Here is a 16,830-nt window from a genome sequence, read left to right as displayed (position 1 = left end):
CGCAGTAGGTCAATGCAGAGCTATTTACAGGAAAAGTGAATTAAGGACACTTTAACATGCAGTGTCGTAATTTGTTGTAATGCTGCTTAAGGACACCAAATAAAAGGTCTTACACCCAGTGTCAAGGACACAATTACTTCAGAGGTAATTTATGCATATATTTATTCGTTCGGAGATGATTATGAGGCAAGCTGGTGGAATATTTATTGTGGTGTGTTTGTGTGTGACATCAGTATATCTGCGTGTAATAGAATATGTATACGTTTGAGCGAGTATTTCTCCACCCTGTAAACCTGCAGCAGGGTCACACTGGCTGATAAAGCGAGTCATGATAGGCAGTCACACACTCGGATCTGTGAATATTTACATACACATCACACGTGAAACTATATTTACTCATTGTTTTCATATGACTGCGCTATTTTTAGTTTGTGCACCCTCCCCTTTTCATTGTTTTTTTGGCATTTATTTACCATCATTCTTCTATATTTGTGGAGCTGGTTGCTTGTGTCCCAAGATTATGTGTGGAAAATGCACCATTTTGTCATTTCAATAGGAAATAGTATTTGTATTTAAAATGAACACATTCAAGTTAAGCTGAGGATTGGTTTTCTGTTGGCTGACTCTAGGATAAATATACTCACAATATTACACGTTGTATAACTGCTCTCCACTGCAATTTTGTGATTTTGTTGAGCACTGCAGTGCTCTGTCTGTCTATCTATCTATCTATCTATCTATCTATCTATCTATCTATCTATCTATCTATCTATCTATCTATCTATCTAGTTATGATAAAGTGAGACCTGGATTTGTGTTATTCGTGATGGAGATTATTAAAATCAGCCTCATCTGGCTGCGCGTTCACCTGCACATCTGGATGGGGGCGCTGTGACAGTGAACGCCCAGAGAGCGCGCCGCTATACATCTGACACAGGAGAATTGTAGAGTTAATAGTATTTGGTATGACAGGGAGAGGGAGCGCGGAGCGCAGCGCCGTGCTTGAATGCAGTCTCATCCTGTTTAGTATTCAGTGTGCGCAGCGCCTGGAGGCCCCGCAGGGCTCACCTGCCCTGAGTCTAGACTCACCATCACGCACATCAGGACGGCAGGATCGAACCAGTACGCGTCGACAGTCGCTGACAGCCGAGGGAGAAGACACTGGCGTGTGGTGAGTTCTGTTATGGAATAGGTGGTGGGCTGCTGGTGGTGGGTGGGGCTCAGACAGTCGTCGGGTCGGTTGGGGACGCTGCCTGTCTACCTGCATCCAACCTGCGATCCGTTACTTCTGTACCTGTAATCTGATTACTGCTGAGACCCTGCCGCTCCGTAGCTTCTGTCTCATGCAGACGGTGGGGAAATGGCTAAAACAAAATTTATATTTCATAATATGGAGATTACACAATAAAAAAACATAGCATAAAACAATATTTCCATGTGCAATAAACTCAAGGTTTATGCCATAACTCGAGCTATAAACTTAACGAGGTTATAGAAAATAATTTAAAGTGAGCTTTGGATTTCCTACAGATGTATGATCCATGTCTATCTATCTATCTATCTATCTATCTATCTATCTATCTATCTATCTATCTATCTATCTATCTATCTATCTATCTATCTATCTGTCTATCTATCTAGTCTAATTGTCCATCTCAGTTTAAGTTTGTCATTGCCATTGTTACCCCCAGTTACAGGGGGGTGTGGGGCTAATGGTCGCAGTAATTGGTCCCCCACCACACCCCCTGCCGTCCGTCTGTCTGTCTACCTGTCTGTCCACCTGTCTGGTCGATCAGTTGCTCTGTGATCTGTCTGCAACTCCTGGGAGAGTCAAAAAAAATAGTTCCCCGCTCCGCGCTTCAGCACCCTCCTTCTTCACACCCCCTCCCTCCCTCGATGGCTCTGTGTTCATCTTCTCCCCTGTGAAGTGCGTGCCCCGCATCGCACACGCGCACGTGCGCGTATTGCGTGCACGTAAAGGCTGCGGGATCACAGCGTACAGTTACAATGCGGGGCTGCCTGTAGCGCGGCGGAGGGAGACACCAGGCTGCTCAGTCTCCATTGAAAGACCATTCAGCAGGAACACAGCGGAGGGGTGAGGTGAGTGCGACCGGGTCACCGAGGACAGCGTTCGGCTTCGACCAGCGAGGCTCCTCGGTCGGTTGTCCGGGCTCGTCACTGTAAATGCGGGCATGTTTGGTGTGGTGGGGGTGCCTCCTTGAATTGGAATTCGGATGGTTTTGAGTCCTCCACAGCGGAGTTGGGCCATTGTTGTTTTATTGTGTTTTTTTGTGGACAGGGGAGGTGAAGTTATGGGGGATGGGCTCGCAGGAGCGGACCAAACTTTAACCACTTCACCGACTTCGCTCGCTCGTTGCTGCGGGCTGCCCCCCCCTCCTCCTCCTCCTCCCTCGGTGTGGGACTTCAGTCCCCCGTTCTTCTCCCCGGCATTCCAGAACTTTAACGGTTAACAAAGTGCTGAGGCTTTCGGGAAAGAATCTGTTTTTCTGCTAAGATTCTCTATTTGTAAAGTGTAGACGTTCGCTGATTCACCCAGCATGACCGTCTCCTGTCGGTAAACGGGTTAAGATTACCCAGCCGGCCCCATACTTTCTTCTCCCCTCCTCGCTGCTCTCGCCATGCCGGATCCATCCGTCTGTCTGGCCCACAGTTGCAGCGCATTTGTGTCCCAGGATGACCTGTTGATGTCGGCCAAAGATGGAGAACTCGAGTTGCCCCCCGCTCCTCTAGACCGCGTCGTCCCTCTCCTTTAGCCGAATAAAACCTTTATAACGAAGAGTTGGGCCGTGTGGATTCTCGAGTCTGCGGGCATTTAATGGTTAATAAGTAATTTATTCGCAGCGACATATCATAAGCGACATTTTGGAGGGGGAACATCGCGTGTCCGTCCCGTGTCGGCTGCTGCCATCGTCTCGATGAGAGGGTAAAGAATTGGGTTTAAACGGGCATCGTAGCGCTCCGACACGGAAGGAAGGAAAACCGCCGAACTGCTGAATATTTTATCTCCTTACGACTATTTCTGTGGATGATTTCGTGTCCCCGCTGGCTCAGACGACCGACGTGTGCGTGCGTGCCAGGGGTGAAATCAGGCTAAAAAGGCGAGTGGAGAACCAAGAGCTTTCCCTTTTTGTCCTCTCTCCCCCCGCTGGATGGTTCCTACCCCCCTCCGCTGAACGTACGCACGCACACCGACCCGGGCCAGCCGAGGACACGCAAATCCGAGCGGGCACCGCGGCTGGCACACGGCGGGGGCACCGAGAGCTCGCTGCCGTGCCGATTGCACCTCTGCCGGCGCCTCCTGCTGCTTCGGGCGGCGGTAACCGAGCCGATTTCGGCTCGGACAGACTCTGATGTGAGATTAATTCCTGCTTAATTGATGTGTGGAAATGTCGTTTTTGAAGTTTCAGCTCCGGCTGCGTCCAAGGGAGGCTACAATCAAGCCGTAATTTAGGGGCTCTCTGCCCACGTGTGTCGCTAAATGTACATTTTTTTTCCTCCCTTTTGGAACGCTTTAAACTAAATGTCACATTAGGCTGGAATTTATTTATTTGATTTTATCATTGTTTATCATTTCGATGAATAGATTAACTCTTTACTTATGTTAGCCTTAGCTTTAGCCCGCTACTTGCTAACAGGCCACCTTTAACCCCCCATCCAGGAAACTGATTATTTATAATGTGATTGATGTTGCCATTATAGACCTGCCCAAGTATTGATGAAGTGGTTGCCTTCATCGATTATGTGACATCAGGTTGATTACGGTAATCACGTGACTGGCTGGCATTTTGGTGATGGCTGAAATATGGAGGTTCTTTCAGGTGCAAACCTGAGCTGTCGACATTGAGGGTGAATCTGGAAGGCTGCAGAGGACCAGCTCCATCCATCGCAGCAGCACATAATGGGGCACGTGGCAGGGGGGGTTCTGCAGGTCAGGGGTCAAGTGGTGTGAATGACCTCCCCTGTTATGTTTCCTGGAAGTTGTTGTGACCTCTGACCCATGAGGAGTAAAAGCGTCTGACGGCTGATCCTTGGGTGACACATTGGAGCTCAGCACTGCGGCCCAGTCAGGAAACGTAGCACCAGAATCAGTCTGTTTTTTTTTCCTCTGTGAATTATCGGGGATGTTGTTCACACAAACTGCCCCAGCAACCGCCTGCTTATCATTCATGCCATTGCATGTCCTCACTCTTGGAAACAGACGCTAGTCGTCTACTGTTGGTGTCCGTGGTGCTACGGAGGGACGATCGTGGGTTTTGGAGTTTTGTAGAAGGGGGAAGTTTCAGCACTATATTGTGTAGATCCGGAACGTTGATTGTTCTCCGTCCAACACTGGAACCAACTCACAAGTGACATCATGATAGTCTAATTAAATTAGAAGTAATGAATGCAAACCCATTGTGGACGGAGAAGATTTTGCTCTTGCTGAATAATAATTACGTTAATGCTGCGCACATCGATTGCCTCACGTCCACACGAGATGTGGGGGCACATTAATGTGTGAAGGTACGATTTCGGCCAGACAAGGATTTAGTTACGTCAAAACATTATTGATTTTTCAGAAAACAAATGGAAAAAACGAACTGGCTCTAATAGTGTTTTGATATTAAAGTTATTCAGATCCAATTGTTCAAAGTGCTCTTAATCCAATTAGTCGCCTGTAGCCTTAATTGTTTTTTTGGCCAGGTTGTTGCTGCCAAATGAATTGAACATTCCGACGCATGTAAACAACGATGAGGCTGCCCGCTATTAGGCTCATGCCGAAATAAAGATAACCGGGATTGGTTTATCCGTAATTGTGTGGTGAACTAGTGCAGGGTTGAATCTGGAGCATTTATTGTAAACGCTTTAGAAGAAGCCATCTTGGGGATTTAAATAGATAAACTGTGTCTCTTCCAGCCTAAATTCCTGACAACCATAAATATATAAAATGAATCATGATAAACTGCTTCCAGTCGTTCCTGCTGGAGCTCTGCTGCTTTGGAGTTCTTTATTTTACCTTTGTGTGTATTCATCAGCATGTGTGTTTCCCTTCATAGCAACTGTCTCTTATTGCTCACAGAGGAGCAACTTTCTTTCCCCCAGTGCTGCAGTTATTGGAAAGAAATTATTTGCATTGCTCATTGTGGCCGAGATGCTAAAGTCCGCATTTTAACCCTCACCTGCTAATTTCCCTGAAACCGTAAACAAATATCCGGCTTTCGCACCCGATTGGATTTCAAGCCTCTGCTACCTAAGGCAGTTGCTGTTTCTGGACACACCTCTGCATTTGTTAGCGGTCTCGTGCTGTTCCACCATGTTCTCTTGTCTCTGGCATCCTCTTAACCATGACATCTTCAGGTGTGAAAGTAAAGCTGATAATTCCGCCTTTAGTTTGTTGTAATTTATTAAAAGTTTGGTAATGTGAAGACATGGGGCCCCTGCAGCAACCGGACCACCTACAGGTAGACCCATATTGGCAGTTAATCCTGAAAATTTAATGGTTCGATTTGTAGACTCTCACTTCTACTCGCATTCTTTATGCTGCGCGAGTTCAAAAGAATGTTTTCTCAAGGTGATGGTTGGCTATAAGGTAGCTTTTTTTCAGTTTGGCCTTCTTTTGCCCGTTGGCATGACTACGATAAGTTGCTGCCCCCTCATATTGTATAATTCTGATGACACCGGTTGGTTGTTTAGTTGAAACTTGGTGTTTAATTTGAGACAGATAGATTATCTGGTTAAATTCTCGGCTGTAGTAAGGCGGCTGAAAAAAGGCTGACTTGGCTGTTTCCTGGTGGTCGGTGTCTCTGAGTACAGGCCTAATGCCTGTTGAGGGTTTGAAACCGCAGTTTGTTTCTTTGTCTCTTCTCTCTGGTGATTGAGTGGTGTGAATAAAGAAGGTTTGTTGCTGGGCTGCTGACGGGGATGATAAAATGTGCAGGGTTTACATTTTCCTCCGGGACACCGAAAATGCTAAGATGCTGATTTTTCTCTGGTTGGCTGCAGAGTTTTGTTCTTTTCTTCCCAGTGTGAATATTCAGATATTGCTTTATTTATTTTTATCATCTGGTTTATCCTTTTTTTTTTTTTGGGTTGATAGCAAGGGGTGAATGGAGGCAATTAACGCCTCTTAGGGATTAGGGCACGTGGCGCTGCCGTTATATTGGATATTTATTGACTTTATGTTGTTTATGATGTTTTTTATGTCTGGTTTACAAATGTCCACCCCTGTTTAGAATGAACCTGTTTTATCATGATTTTGACTCATTTTTTAATTCCTTCCTTCTGAAACCTGAGCCTCTCTTGCTCTCTTTCCACTGCAACAGCTTTAAAAAAATAAATAAAATAAACCTCTGTAATGAGGCACACTGTTGTTGTGGAAAATGGCTGTGACTCATACAGAGTGGCAGTTTATGATGAATTCACACGTGAACAATGACGCGGTTGCCACTGTTAATGACCTCCGGCTATGACTTCAAGCAACAGTGGAAAGTTGCTTCAACACAAAGTCAGGTCGGCATGACCACTTACGTTTTATGGGATGGTTCTAGAGAGGGGCAGACCTGGTTTGGAGGTTCCATGAACACTTCAGGCCATATTTCTGTTGTCAGACAACCCCTAGATGAGAACACGACATGATGGTTGTGCTGCTGCCTCAGTTCTGACCTTTTTCTTATCGCAGAATTCCGCCTGCTTCCCCGCTGTCATGTGTGCACCCGAGGGGAGAACCAGATGTGGGGATTCTCCACACCTGTCTGGAGGATCAGGAGATCTTTTAAGCATGATGTATCCTGGATCAAATCAGGCATGAAAACAATGCTTCATGCTCCCTTAGCCACGCCTCCAGGATCTACGTTTGTAACATTGATACCCTAGAATCAGCCAATTGCACAATTTTTGTCGGCGACCGTGAGGGAACTAAATATATTTGCTGTTGCTGCTGACTTGCAGTGTCAATATATGACAACATTGTCCTGTCACCTTTTATTGAGAACCGGGTTTTTGTAAGGAAATGGATGCGGAGGCATGACGGATTGAAACGTGTCATTTGGGTGAATGTGTATGTTAAATGTCCGTATCCATTTTTGTCTTCTGGCTTCTCTGTGGTGGTAAAATACAGGACAGGTTTTTCTTTACGGAGTAAAGTGGAGGAGTTATGTAAGAGCTGGTGCTTTGACTGAGAAAGACAGTCAGAAAATAGGTCAGAAATGACAATTAGATGTGATGAAAACACGGGAAAGATGGTTTATATAACGGCTCATTTAACAGATGTTTACCGCCATTTTCTTCATCCTGTCCTCCGCCCTTTAGACGGTGGTCCTCTGCCCTGACCTCTGACCTCTTCCTGTGTATCTCCACTCAGACCCTGTGGTGCTGGGCAGAGCGTTATGGCTCAGACGCTGCAGATGGCGATCCCCAACTTTGGCAACAACATCCTGGAGTGTCTGAACGAGCAGCGGCTGCAGGGCCTCTACTGCGACGTCTCGGTGGTCGTCAAGGGACACGCCTTCAAGGTCAGAGTTTGGTTACCTATTGAAGGAATGATTTCTGAAACTTACCCTGAAACTGAAACTTACTGGTGTGCGTGCAGTCACCTGCTATTGGTTACCCCACAGCTGCACTGGATTAATTGGGGTCTGAGAGATTTTGCCTTAAGATCTCCATTATTTAGCCATTGGTCAGTTATCATGTCATGCATTCTTTAGCGATTCAGTATTCGCCCCAATGAACACTTGTGGCTACCAAAGTGCTTTGATGTTGGACCATGATGAGATTTTTCATAATGGACCCAGATCCATAACCAATCCCATCCTCCTCATTATCCTGCCCACCCGGTTCTGAGGGCTGTGCTGAGGCCATGATCATTACCTCAGCAGGATTTTAGTCCTGAGCTATCGATTAAGACGCAACAAGTAGATCCTGCTTTCTGCTGTAAGCATCAGTTTATCAATTTTCCATTCTCCCTCCACACCGTAGAGTATATTTTTGGTTTTACACCCACTGCATTTTAGATGTAAACATAGTTGGGGGGGAGACATTTAACTGCTTTTTGGTTCAAAATCACACTTTGTGCATGCGGTGGTGTGACATGCTTCCCCTGCTGTTTACCCCCCAGGCCCACCGTGCCGTGCTGGCAGCCAGCAGCTCCTACTTCCGGGATCTGTTTAATGCTGGGGGGAAGAGCTCAGTGGTGGAGCTGCCCCCAGCCGTGCAGCCGCAGAGCTTCCAGCAGATCCTGGCTTTCTGCTACACGGGACGTCTCAGCATGAACGTCGGGGACCAGTTCCTCCTCATGTACACGGCGGGCTTCCTCCAGATCCAGCAGATCATGGAGAAGGGAACAGAGTTTTTCCTCAAGGTAAAACTCCCAGTGGGGGGTGTTTTTGTTCTCTACATCACCTGCTGGGTGACACTTTCAGGGCTTCTCTTCCTCTTTTGCGCTGCCTGAAAAATAATTGAAACATCATATTAACCACAAAAAGATTCCCTTGGTAGTTGCAGATGATGTGGTTAAATGTTGCTTTGTTTCACTGCATAAATCTGCATGTTAATGTGTTGAGAAATTCATGAAAGGCCCTTCCACGGTTCTCCCAGACACAGTAAATGCGACACATTTATGACCCACAAGCTAAAGGTCTGTCCTTGTTCCGTTAAAGGAAGTGACCGGATTTTTTAAATGGCTTGAGTCAACCGAAAAACACTCCGAACAATGAAAATGTAACCTCATCTCCAGGTCTCATCCCCAAGCTGCGATTCCCAGGGTCTCCACAACGAGGAGACCCCGACATCTGAGCCTCAGAGCCCCGTCACTCAGACTGTGGGTGGAGGTGGGATGGGCATTGGCGGCACAGCAGCAACGCGACCCACCCCATGTTTGACGCCCCTCCCGTTGGTGTCCAAAGTGAAGACGGAACAGACTGCCACCACCCCTCAGCCACAGCAGGTGAGCGCAACCGCTGTGTAAATGGTGTCCAAATTACTGACGTAGAAGAGAAGATGAGTGATAACCTATTGTTCCTCAGCAGGAAGCCTCTCCCTATTCGGTGGTCTGCACCCCTGTGGCCAAACGGCTGTGGGAAGGGGGCAGTCGTGATGGAGGGGGGGGTTCAGGAGGAGGCGGGGGAGCCAGCATGAGGAAAGCTGCACGCTACTCCTCCTCTTCGTCGTCATCCTTGTCCAACAATAACAATAACCCTGACGCCTCTGGCCGTGGACCAGTGCCCACCAGCACCGGCGTGGGCGGGGGCACTACAGTGGGAGCAGCCGGACTCAACAGCAACCACAACAACAATAACGGCAACAATGGCGGCACCCCCGAAGGCACCAGCCCGGGAACTCTCAGCATGTACACCAGCGACTCGCCAATCAGTTACCACGACGACGAGGAAGAAGACGACGTAGCGGATGACAGCGCTGAGGAGCAGTACAGACAAATCTGCAATATGTACACCATGTACAGCATGCTGAACGCCAGCGCTGCAGGTAAAGTTCCCACGGCACACAAACGCATCAGTGCCGTTCAGGGTCATCTGGGAACACTCACTTCATTCATGTTGCGATAAGTCTTCTGAACTGATCTTTCCTCCTCAGTGGTCGGGGAGCGGGTGGAGGCGCTCCCAGACCTGGGCCAAGACTCGGGCGGCGGGCGGGGGGGCAGAGGCGGGCGTTCCCGGCAGGACCTGGCGTCACTTCCCGCTGAGCTCATAAGCCAAATCGGGAACCGCTGCCACCCAAAGCTGTACGAAGAGGGCGACCCGGCAGAGAAGCTGGAGCTGGTGAGCGGCACCTCCGTCTTCATCTCTCGCGCCCAGCTCATGAACTGCCACGTCAGCGCTGGCACGCGCCACAAAGTGCTGCTCAGACGCCTGCTGGCCGCCTTCTTTGACAGGTCGGTGTCTCATAGCGTGTTTGGGAAGCAGACTGTAAATAAAGTCAGTTTTGTTCTGAAACCCCCCCCCCCAGAGGCTGATGTAGGGGGGGCCGTGATCTTTTGATGTAAAATGAACAATCCCTAATTACTGATTTAATGGGTTTGTCCTTCAGGAGCACTCTTGCCAACAGTTGCGGCACCGGCATCCGCTCGTCAACCAATGACCCCAGCCGTAAACCTCTGGACAACAGAGTGCTACACGCCGTCAAATGTGAGAGACCCACGCTGCTTTCTTTGGTTCATTGTTTGTTTTTTCTATGTTTTCACCTCTTTTTCTTCCTCCAGTTTATTGCCAGAACTTCGCGCCAAGCTTCAAGGAGAGTGAGATGAACGCCATTGCGGCCGACATGTGCACCAACGCACGCCGCGTCGTCCGCAAGAGCTGGATCCCCAAACTCAAACTGCTGATGGCCGACAGTGACGCGTACTCCGCCTTCCTCGCAGACAGCGTCAAGATGGAAGCGGATGCGCTGGGGGCGGAGCAAGGCTTTGACCCCACCTCCCTGGAGGCTGTGGCAGAGGCAGCAGCCAACAATGGTGAAGCCAGGGGCGGAGCTACGCCGGCAGATGCCCTCCAGAGCGTTGGCGCAGATGGAAGCACTTTGTTTTGAGTGAGTGATGGGACAGAAACATGAATGAACGGATTGACGGAGGGAGGGGTGACATTTCCGTGGCTGTTGGGGCTGTGATGAGAATTTGTCCCGTTCGCTGTTTTGGGATTCTTCTTTTCTACCTGTTTTTTGGTTCATTCCTTGTCTTACTGCTATCCAGAATGCCTCTTTCTTTTCTGATAATGGTAGTTTGGAGGATAGGAGAAAGAAAGCAGAGGGATGAATGATGGGGGGGGCCCCCCACCATCTCATCTTTGTTCCTCTGCAGCCTTTCATAACTGGTAGTTTTAGCCTTTTTTAAATGTTTTTGCATTCTTTCTCTGAAGCCCTTTTCCAACCGCAGCCAATCACAAATGTTCTTGGGGGGGCGGGGGGTTTGGGGAGTTGTAGTCCTATTGGGAGAACATCGTATCTCCTTCCCCGAACCACCAACACTGTTGTTTTCATATTGAATGTATACGTGTAGAAGCATCAGCTTTGCTGAAAGCGAGCGGGTCGATGAGGTCAGGGTTTCGAAATGAAAAGGCTAATCGATGATTTAGGATTTTCCTGCCCCAACCCAGTGGAGAATTATGAGTGGTGCAGCCTGAGGTGGACCCCCAGCCACCCACAATTTATGGCCCAAAAGAAAAGATCATTCTCAATTCTGTCTTTGTTTCAAAGTTTATTAAATGTTTTTTTTTTTTTGCCAAGCCTCTGAAAGGGGAGGAAACCTGCAGGCGAAGGTCAGAGTTAGCTGTGATAAATGCACTGTTTTATTTTTCCTGTGGTCTGAGTACAATCAAACTGTTTTTGTACCTTTCAGAAAGAGAAGGCAAGCTTTGCCTGGAAAAAAAATCAGTGAAAAGTAGTGAAAAGAAAAATACTCTCTTAATTCCCATTTATATGTGTTTATTACAGTTTTTCTTTTTTTAATGAGAAGACAAACGGAGTTGCTTCCTGGGAGCGTAGGAACGGTGTGTTTGTGTGCGAGAGAGAACGCAGCGTTCTATTGTTCTCCGCTCATGTTTAAATTGTTTTCACTAAGAATATTTGCAGTTGTGCCAGGAAGCTGCACAAGTGTCCTCTGGCTCCACACACAGACACAGACACACACAGAGAGAGAGAGAGAGAATTTGACCAGATGCTAAAAAGCTGCTGAATGTTGGCACAGGAACCTGTCCAGGAGGTTTCATGAGGTCACATACGATTCTTGCAGAGCATAGAATGAACAATGTTGCATGTTGGCCTTCAGACCGCAGCTGAATGCACTCGCACAGTCTGGAGGGTTAGATCTGGTGCCAGGTGGGCCAGGACAGGTCTCTTAACGCAACGCCATTTCCCAGTGGTTAGGGGAGCGTCTGTCTCGCTAACTGTTCGACACCATGGGCCCGTTTGGTGTCACGTAGATGTAAAGTCCAGTTTATGGCCGCTTTTATTTCAGTACAACCACAGCTTATTAATCAAACAGCGATTACCAGCAGCTGTTTGGGGTTCAGGTCTTTTCTTTATTAGTGCCCTTATGTAATGAAAATGTTTTTGTTAAGAGAAGATGCGCAAGATGGCCCAATCAGATCAGAACCAGACTTTTTCTGTGGGCTGATTAAACCATGAACCATCTTCCCTCAATTTGGAGCCTCAGAATTTAGCCTCATTATCCAATCGCTGAGATCAATGGGAAAAATCATGGTAGCGTCTGTGATGGGTGTGATGCAGTGTAGGGAGGCAGCAGCAGGTGTAAACGTTCTTATTATTCTTCTGATGATAATCGAGTTGTGTACACATCTGTAGTGTAAGACCTGCTTTCACGCCTTTTCCCACACGTGAAATTCAAACGAATCTTTAAGCCCCTATTTTCTACAGTTTTCTAGATGACGTTCTTGTCGTCTTCACACATCTGTTTCCCTCCTTTTGAAGATCGAGCACCTTATAATTGTAATGGGTTTTAGAAATGGGTTTGACCCCTGCGATGAACTGGTCCATGTCTCTCTCACACACACACACACACACACAGACACACACACAGTAAACCATCCCTTACGTGAAAAGCAGGAATGACCCAATAAAGAACCAAAAGCGCCTTGATGATGGCGTCTAACTGAACTCGTTCTGAGATCAGTCTTATAAAAATGTTTTTGCCCACCTGAATGATGTTTACATGGTTTTTTTATGTTTTTACCTTTTTGTAGAATCTTAATTTAATTATTTAAAAAAAAAAAAAAAAAGGCTATCAGTCAAAGAAAGACAAGCACCTAAAGGTCCTACAATCATAAGGCCGAATGGGGGGGCGAGCGGTATCCCACCCTCATTTCTGAGTACGTGGTACAATCCGTGGAGGCTGAGGAAAGAGGTGAGGGGGGGGAGGAAAGTGAATAGACTTGGGGAGGGGTAGATGATCTAGGAGACAATTTGCACATTTCTGATTCCTCTTTTTTAAAAATAAAAAAAAATGCTGGTTTTAGAAGACTCCTTAGAGGGAGGGGTGATGAGGGTATTGGGATGAATGTCTGCTTACATGTACAGCTACGCACACGTGTTTGTGCGGGGAGGGTTTGCTGGCTGTTCCTGAAGGCTTTGTGTGCATCTGTAAGCAAACACAATACGTGGGTGTATTTTTAATGTGTGTGTGTGAGGGAGAGAGAGAGAGAGAGCACACACATTAATGTATGCATTTCCCTTCTGCCTGCTTTCCTCCATCTCCATTTATGGCATGTTAATGCCTGCCTCCTCACTGGAAAGAGCCTTTGACAGCGTGTGTGTGTGTGTGTGTGTGTGTGTGTGATGCGCATGCCCATGCTAGACCAGGTCTGCGTCTCGATCTATGTGCTGCATACGTGTGTGTCTGACTTAACGCTGCGAGTGCGCATGTCTGTCGCTGTGCGTGGGTGGTTTGGGTGCCCGGATCTGCAAGGTCTGTGTGAGCGGTGGGTGGGTGCACGCAGAGTTTGAAATGAGTGGCTGTTTTATGTCTGGCACAAGCGCACACACACACACACACACACAATGACTGCAGGGTCACATATCCATTAACGGTGTCTACGTAACATCTGTGGCGTATCAAATCTGGACATGTCACCTACCATGATTCATTTAAAAGTAAAATAAAATTTCGTCATCAGAAATAAACTATATATAATTCCCTCAAAGTCCATTAAAGGTGATGAGATGTGCCAAAATGTCGTGACAACACTGTTAACACCCAGATTTGTCCGTATGAATGGCAACATGTCAACACGCACGCAGTTCCACTCTGTGTGGAATTCTTCCCTCGTCTGTTTTCTATTGTCTTTGTTTACGTCAATTTTCGGCTCATATCTGTGTGCGTTTCTGTCCATCATTTCCATTTGTTTCTATACACATCTGTCCACTCTTTTCTTCACAGAATACATTGCACACATTTGAACAGGGTTTACAACGTGTGTGTGTGAATGGGTGTGTGTGAGAGTGTGTGAGTGAATGTGTGTGTGAATATGCAAAGCAATGGGTGTAGGTGCATCTGAGCAGGCACATGAATGTGCACCCCTCCTCTCTGGTAGGAGAAACTGTTGTCCAGTTATGGCTTTCGTGTTTACTGCCGTGTGTGTGTGTGTGTGTGTGTGTGTGTGTATGCATGCATGTAAAGAAATGAGATGATTGTTTAGGAAGGCCAGACTTTGATGACTGACGGGTGACATGATGAGAAATCATGAATCTAATCGACTGACGCTGAAAATGTGACCAAATCAGGAAGAGATGGAATAATATGTCATCGTAGACATGGGAAGGGGGGGGGGGGGGGGGGGGGGGTTGTGTGTACGTGTGCGATATGTGTGTGAGGTGTTTGTGAAGAATCTCCCAGGACAGATGAGGCATTGCGGCAGTCTGCTGTCACATGAGCGAAGCCACAATCCAGACAAAGAGACAAGAGTGAAGGGGAGGGGAGGGGGGGTTAATGACGAAGAAGAGGAGGAGTTGATGGGCTCTCTGGCCCTGCGCCATCGTGTTGAATACCTGTGCACTTGTTTGTTTTACGTGGTGTTTTAAAGGGGGGATTGACTCCAGAGAGATGGGATGAGGAGGGACGCTTGCAAATTGTGGCTAATGTAACAAAATCAGTGCATATCCCATTCAAAGGAGGGTTTCTGAGGTTTTAAGTCATCCACAGAACAGGTGCAGCACCAGACCTGCAGTAGTGTGACAGGAAGCGAACCGTTAGGACTCTGGTCGTGGACTGTTGGCGGTGTTGTACAATAAAGGGGTTTAAAATGCCACTTGAGGCAGGAAGACTTTGAGCGTAAAGATTGTAAGAGCGCCGCTGTATTTCCACTCAGCAGCACAGTTGATTCAATATAGTTATGACCAAACATTTGTATTTCTGCTTTCCTCCTCTGTGGTCTCGGATCGAGAGTTTCACAGTAAAAGCACAGCATAAAGGTGGATATTTCCGGTCACGAGGCCAATCCCATTTCCTGTTTTAATGGCCGTGCGAGCTGAGCATTACTGAACATCTTTTGTCGAGCACCGAACACTCTTCTGCCCCATGGGACAATTACATCTGAGCACAGTTTTGCTAGTACAGGTTGATCGGGGCCAGGCCAGATGTTTGCTTCTGTGTTTTTTTTAAAGCGATACGATTTCCTGCTTTTAGCTTTGTACACTTTTTCATTTTAAACATGTTTGATATTCTTTTGCATTTGTACTTTTGTTTTGTATGTTTGAGCTAGCGTATTGTAGTCCTCCATTTTTATTTTAAAAGACACATGCTACTAATAATTGAACATTAACACCCGTACGTAGAGATGCCAAGTTATGTTTTGATGAAACGTCATGGTTAGCTGTAAAATAGTTTAGGGAAAGAGAACCACATATTTTTGCATTGTGAATGTTGTACGATCGAGGGGCTAAAGGGAGGGATGGGGCTTTTAATGCTGGACCAGATGTTGGTTTACTCAACTGCAGCTTCTGTCAAGGCAAGATCGGGGTTGGGCGGATGGACAGACGGTCAAGGCGAACAACTGCTGTTCTTCCATCATTTTAAGACTGAACGTCTTGAATGTCCGTTAAGAAAAAAAAAAACCTTACTGAAAACACGACCATCATTTGTCTTGTGACCATTGAATATATATATATATATATATATATATATATATATATATATATATATATATATATATATATATATATATATATATATATATAATTTTTTTTTTTTTTTTTTTCTTTAGAAAAATGAACCCAAAGCGAGTTTACTTGACCTGGTTCTCCAACCAGCCTCTACAAATAAGCTACTGTTGCTTGAATGTTTTTGTCTGTTTAGCACCTCCCAGTGGTGAACACGTTTACTGCACATCAGAAGTCGGGGGGCTCAGCCTGCAGTATCCATCAAGTTCCACCAGGGGGCACAGTCAGTGATCCTACCCAACCAACGATTGTAATCAGTCTCGATCACTGTTTATCGGAGCACCTTATGGGCAGAATGAAGCTTCTGCTGCAAATTTCCACAACCGCGACACAAGACACAAAAACCTGCCAAATCAGCCACAGCACGCGGGCTAAAGTGGCCAACAAATAAAAATCAGCAGATTGAAAGTGGCTGAGAGAAAAGAGCACCGCAGCTGTTTTTAAACAAAAACGCTTTGACTCGTTTGTCCATGACGATCCTTTTTGCACTCCTGATCTTTGCTTTGGCTGTCGACCCACTAAAGTGACGGGGGAGAGAGAGATAATCTTTGAGAGAGAGAGAGAGCGAGAGAGAGAGAAAGTTAGCACCTTTTGGGTGAGTGCTCAACTGACCCGGAGAGCCAAAGCCCTCTGAACCCTTCTGAGCACGCTCGCAGTATCATTTCCTGTTTCTGAGGTCAGAGGTCACCGTGTTAAATCTAGCGGGAGGGACAGGCACGGGTCATGTAACATAAGGGTTCTTTTTGTAAGGTTCTTATTTTGGATGTTTTTATCTTTTTGTACTATTATTCCCTTTTTTTTTTTTTTTTTTTTTTTATGTTTTCTCCTCTTACTGACATTTGTTGTTTACTGTAAAAATGTGCCCATCAGTCTCCCCCAGGTGGGAAACGGGAGCATGGACTGTGTAAAGTCTTGTATAAAATTGGAATAGGGAGGGATGAACATGTGGGTGAGGTAAAACAGTGAAGACTGGATAGATGCTAGGAAAAGGCAAGCATTGTACGGTTGCATCCAGGTGACCAGCAAAAGGTCTTTCAATTCTCTGCTCGTTGGATTCACCTGCAACATTGTCACAGCAACAAACCGCATTTAAAACCGTCAGCGGTGGAAATGTTCAAGGAAAAATCCACCCTCAACTTTAGGTGCTCGGAC

The 16,830-nt window shown here is 46.6% G+C and overlaps 1 protein-coding gene across 6 annotated transcripts; it reads left to right on the top strand.

Annotated features, from left to right (window-relative positions):
* The first annotated feature begins 978 nt into the window (after positions 1–978).
* On the top strand, positions 979–15,596 carry nacc1b (nucleus accumbens associated 1, BEN and BTB (POZ) domain containing b). 6 transcript variants are annotated; one of them, XM_029850135.1, is made up of 8 exons: positions 979–1,171; positions 7,361–7,511; positions 8,114–8,356; positions 8,732–8,941; positions 9,021–9,480; positions 9,589–9,886; positions 10,042–10,139; positions 10,214–15,596. In XM_029850135.1, exons 2-8 carry the CDS (start codon positions 7,386–7,388, stop codon positions 10,537–10,539), a joined length of 1,761 nt encoding a protein of 586 aa, XP_029705995.1. In that variant the 5' UTR covers positions 979–1,171; positions 7,361–7,385; the 3' UTR covers positions 10,540–15,596. The 6 variants fall into 6 exon arrangements, with proteins under 6 accessions (XP_029705995.1, XP_029705996.1, XP_011611040.1 ...); XM_029850136.1 differs by lacking the exon at positions 979–1,171 and adding an exon at positions 1,912–2,095; XM_011612738.2 differs by lacking the exon at positions 979–1,171 and adding an exon at positions 1,913–2,100.
* Positions 15,597–16,830: the final 1,234 nt, after the last annotated feature.

This window comes from Takifugu rubripes, chromosome 17 (genome assembly GCF_901000725.2).
Source record: "Takifugu rubripes chromosome 17, fTakRub1.2, whole genome shotgun sequence".
Classification (NCBI taxonomy): domain Eukaryota; kingdom Metazoa; phylum Chordata; class Actinopteri; order Tetraodontiformes; family Tetraodontidae; genus Takifugu; species Takifugu rubripes.
The sequence above is the reverse complement of the archived record's forward strand: the minus strand, read 5'-3'. Positions and strand labels throughout refer to the sequence as shown.

What these genes read in the sequence shown, in the direction of transcription:
- nacc1b (XM_029850133.1), top strand. An exon ending in GAACAGAGTTTTTCCTCAAG is followed by an intron (nt 8,357 to 8,731) that starts GTAAAACTCCCA and finishes CCTCATCTCCAG; the next exon opens with GTCTCATCCCCAAGCTGCGA. An exon ending in CTGGCCGCCTTCTTTGACAG is followed by an intron (nt 9,887 to 10,041) that starts GTCGGTGTCTCA and finishes TTTGTCCTTCAG; the next exon opens with GAGCACTCTTGCCAACAGTT.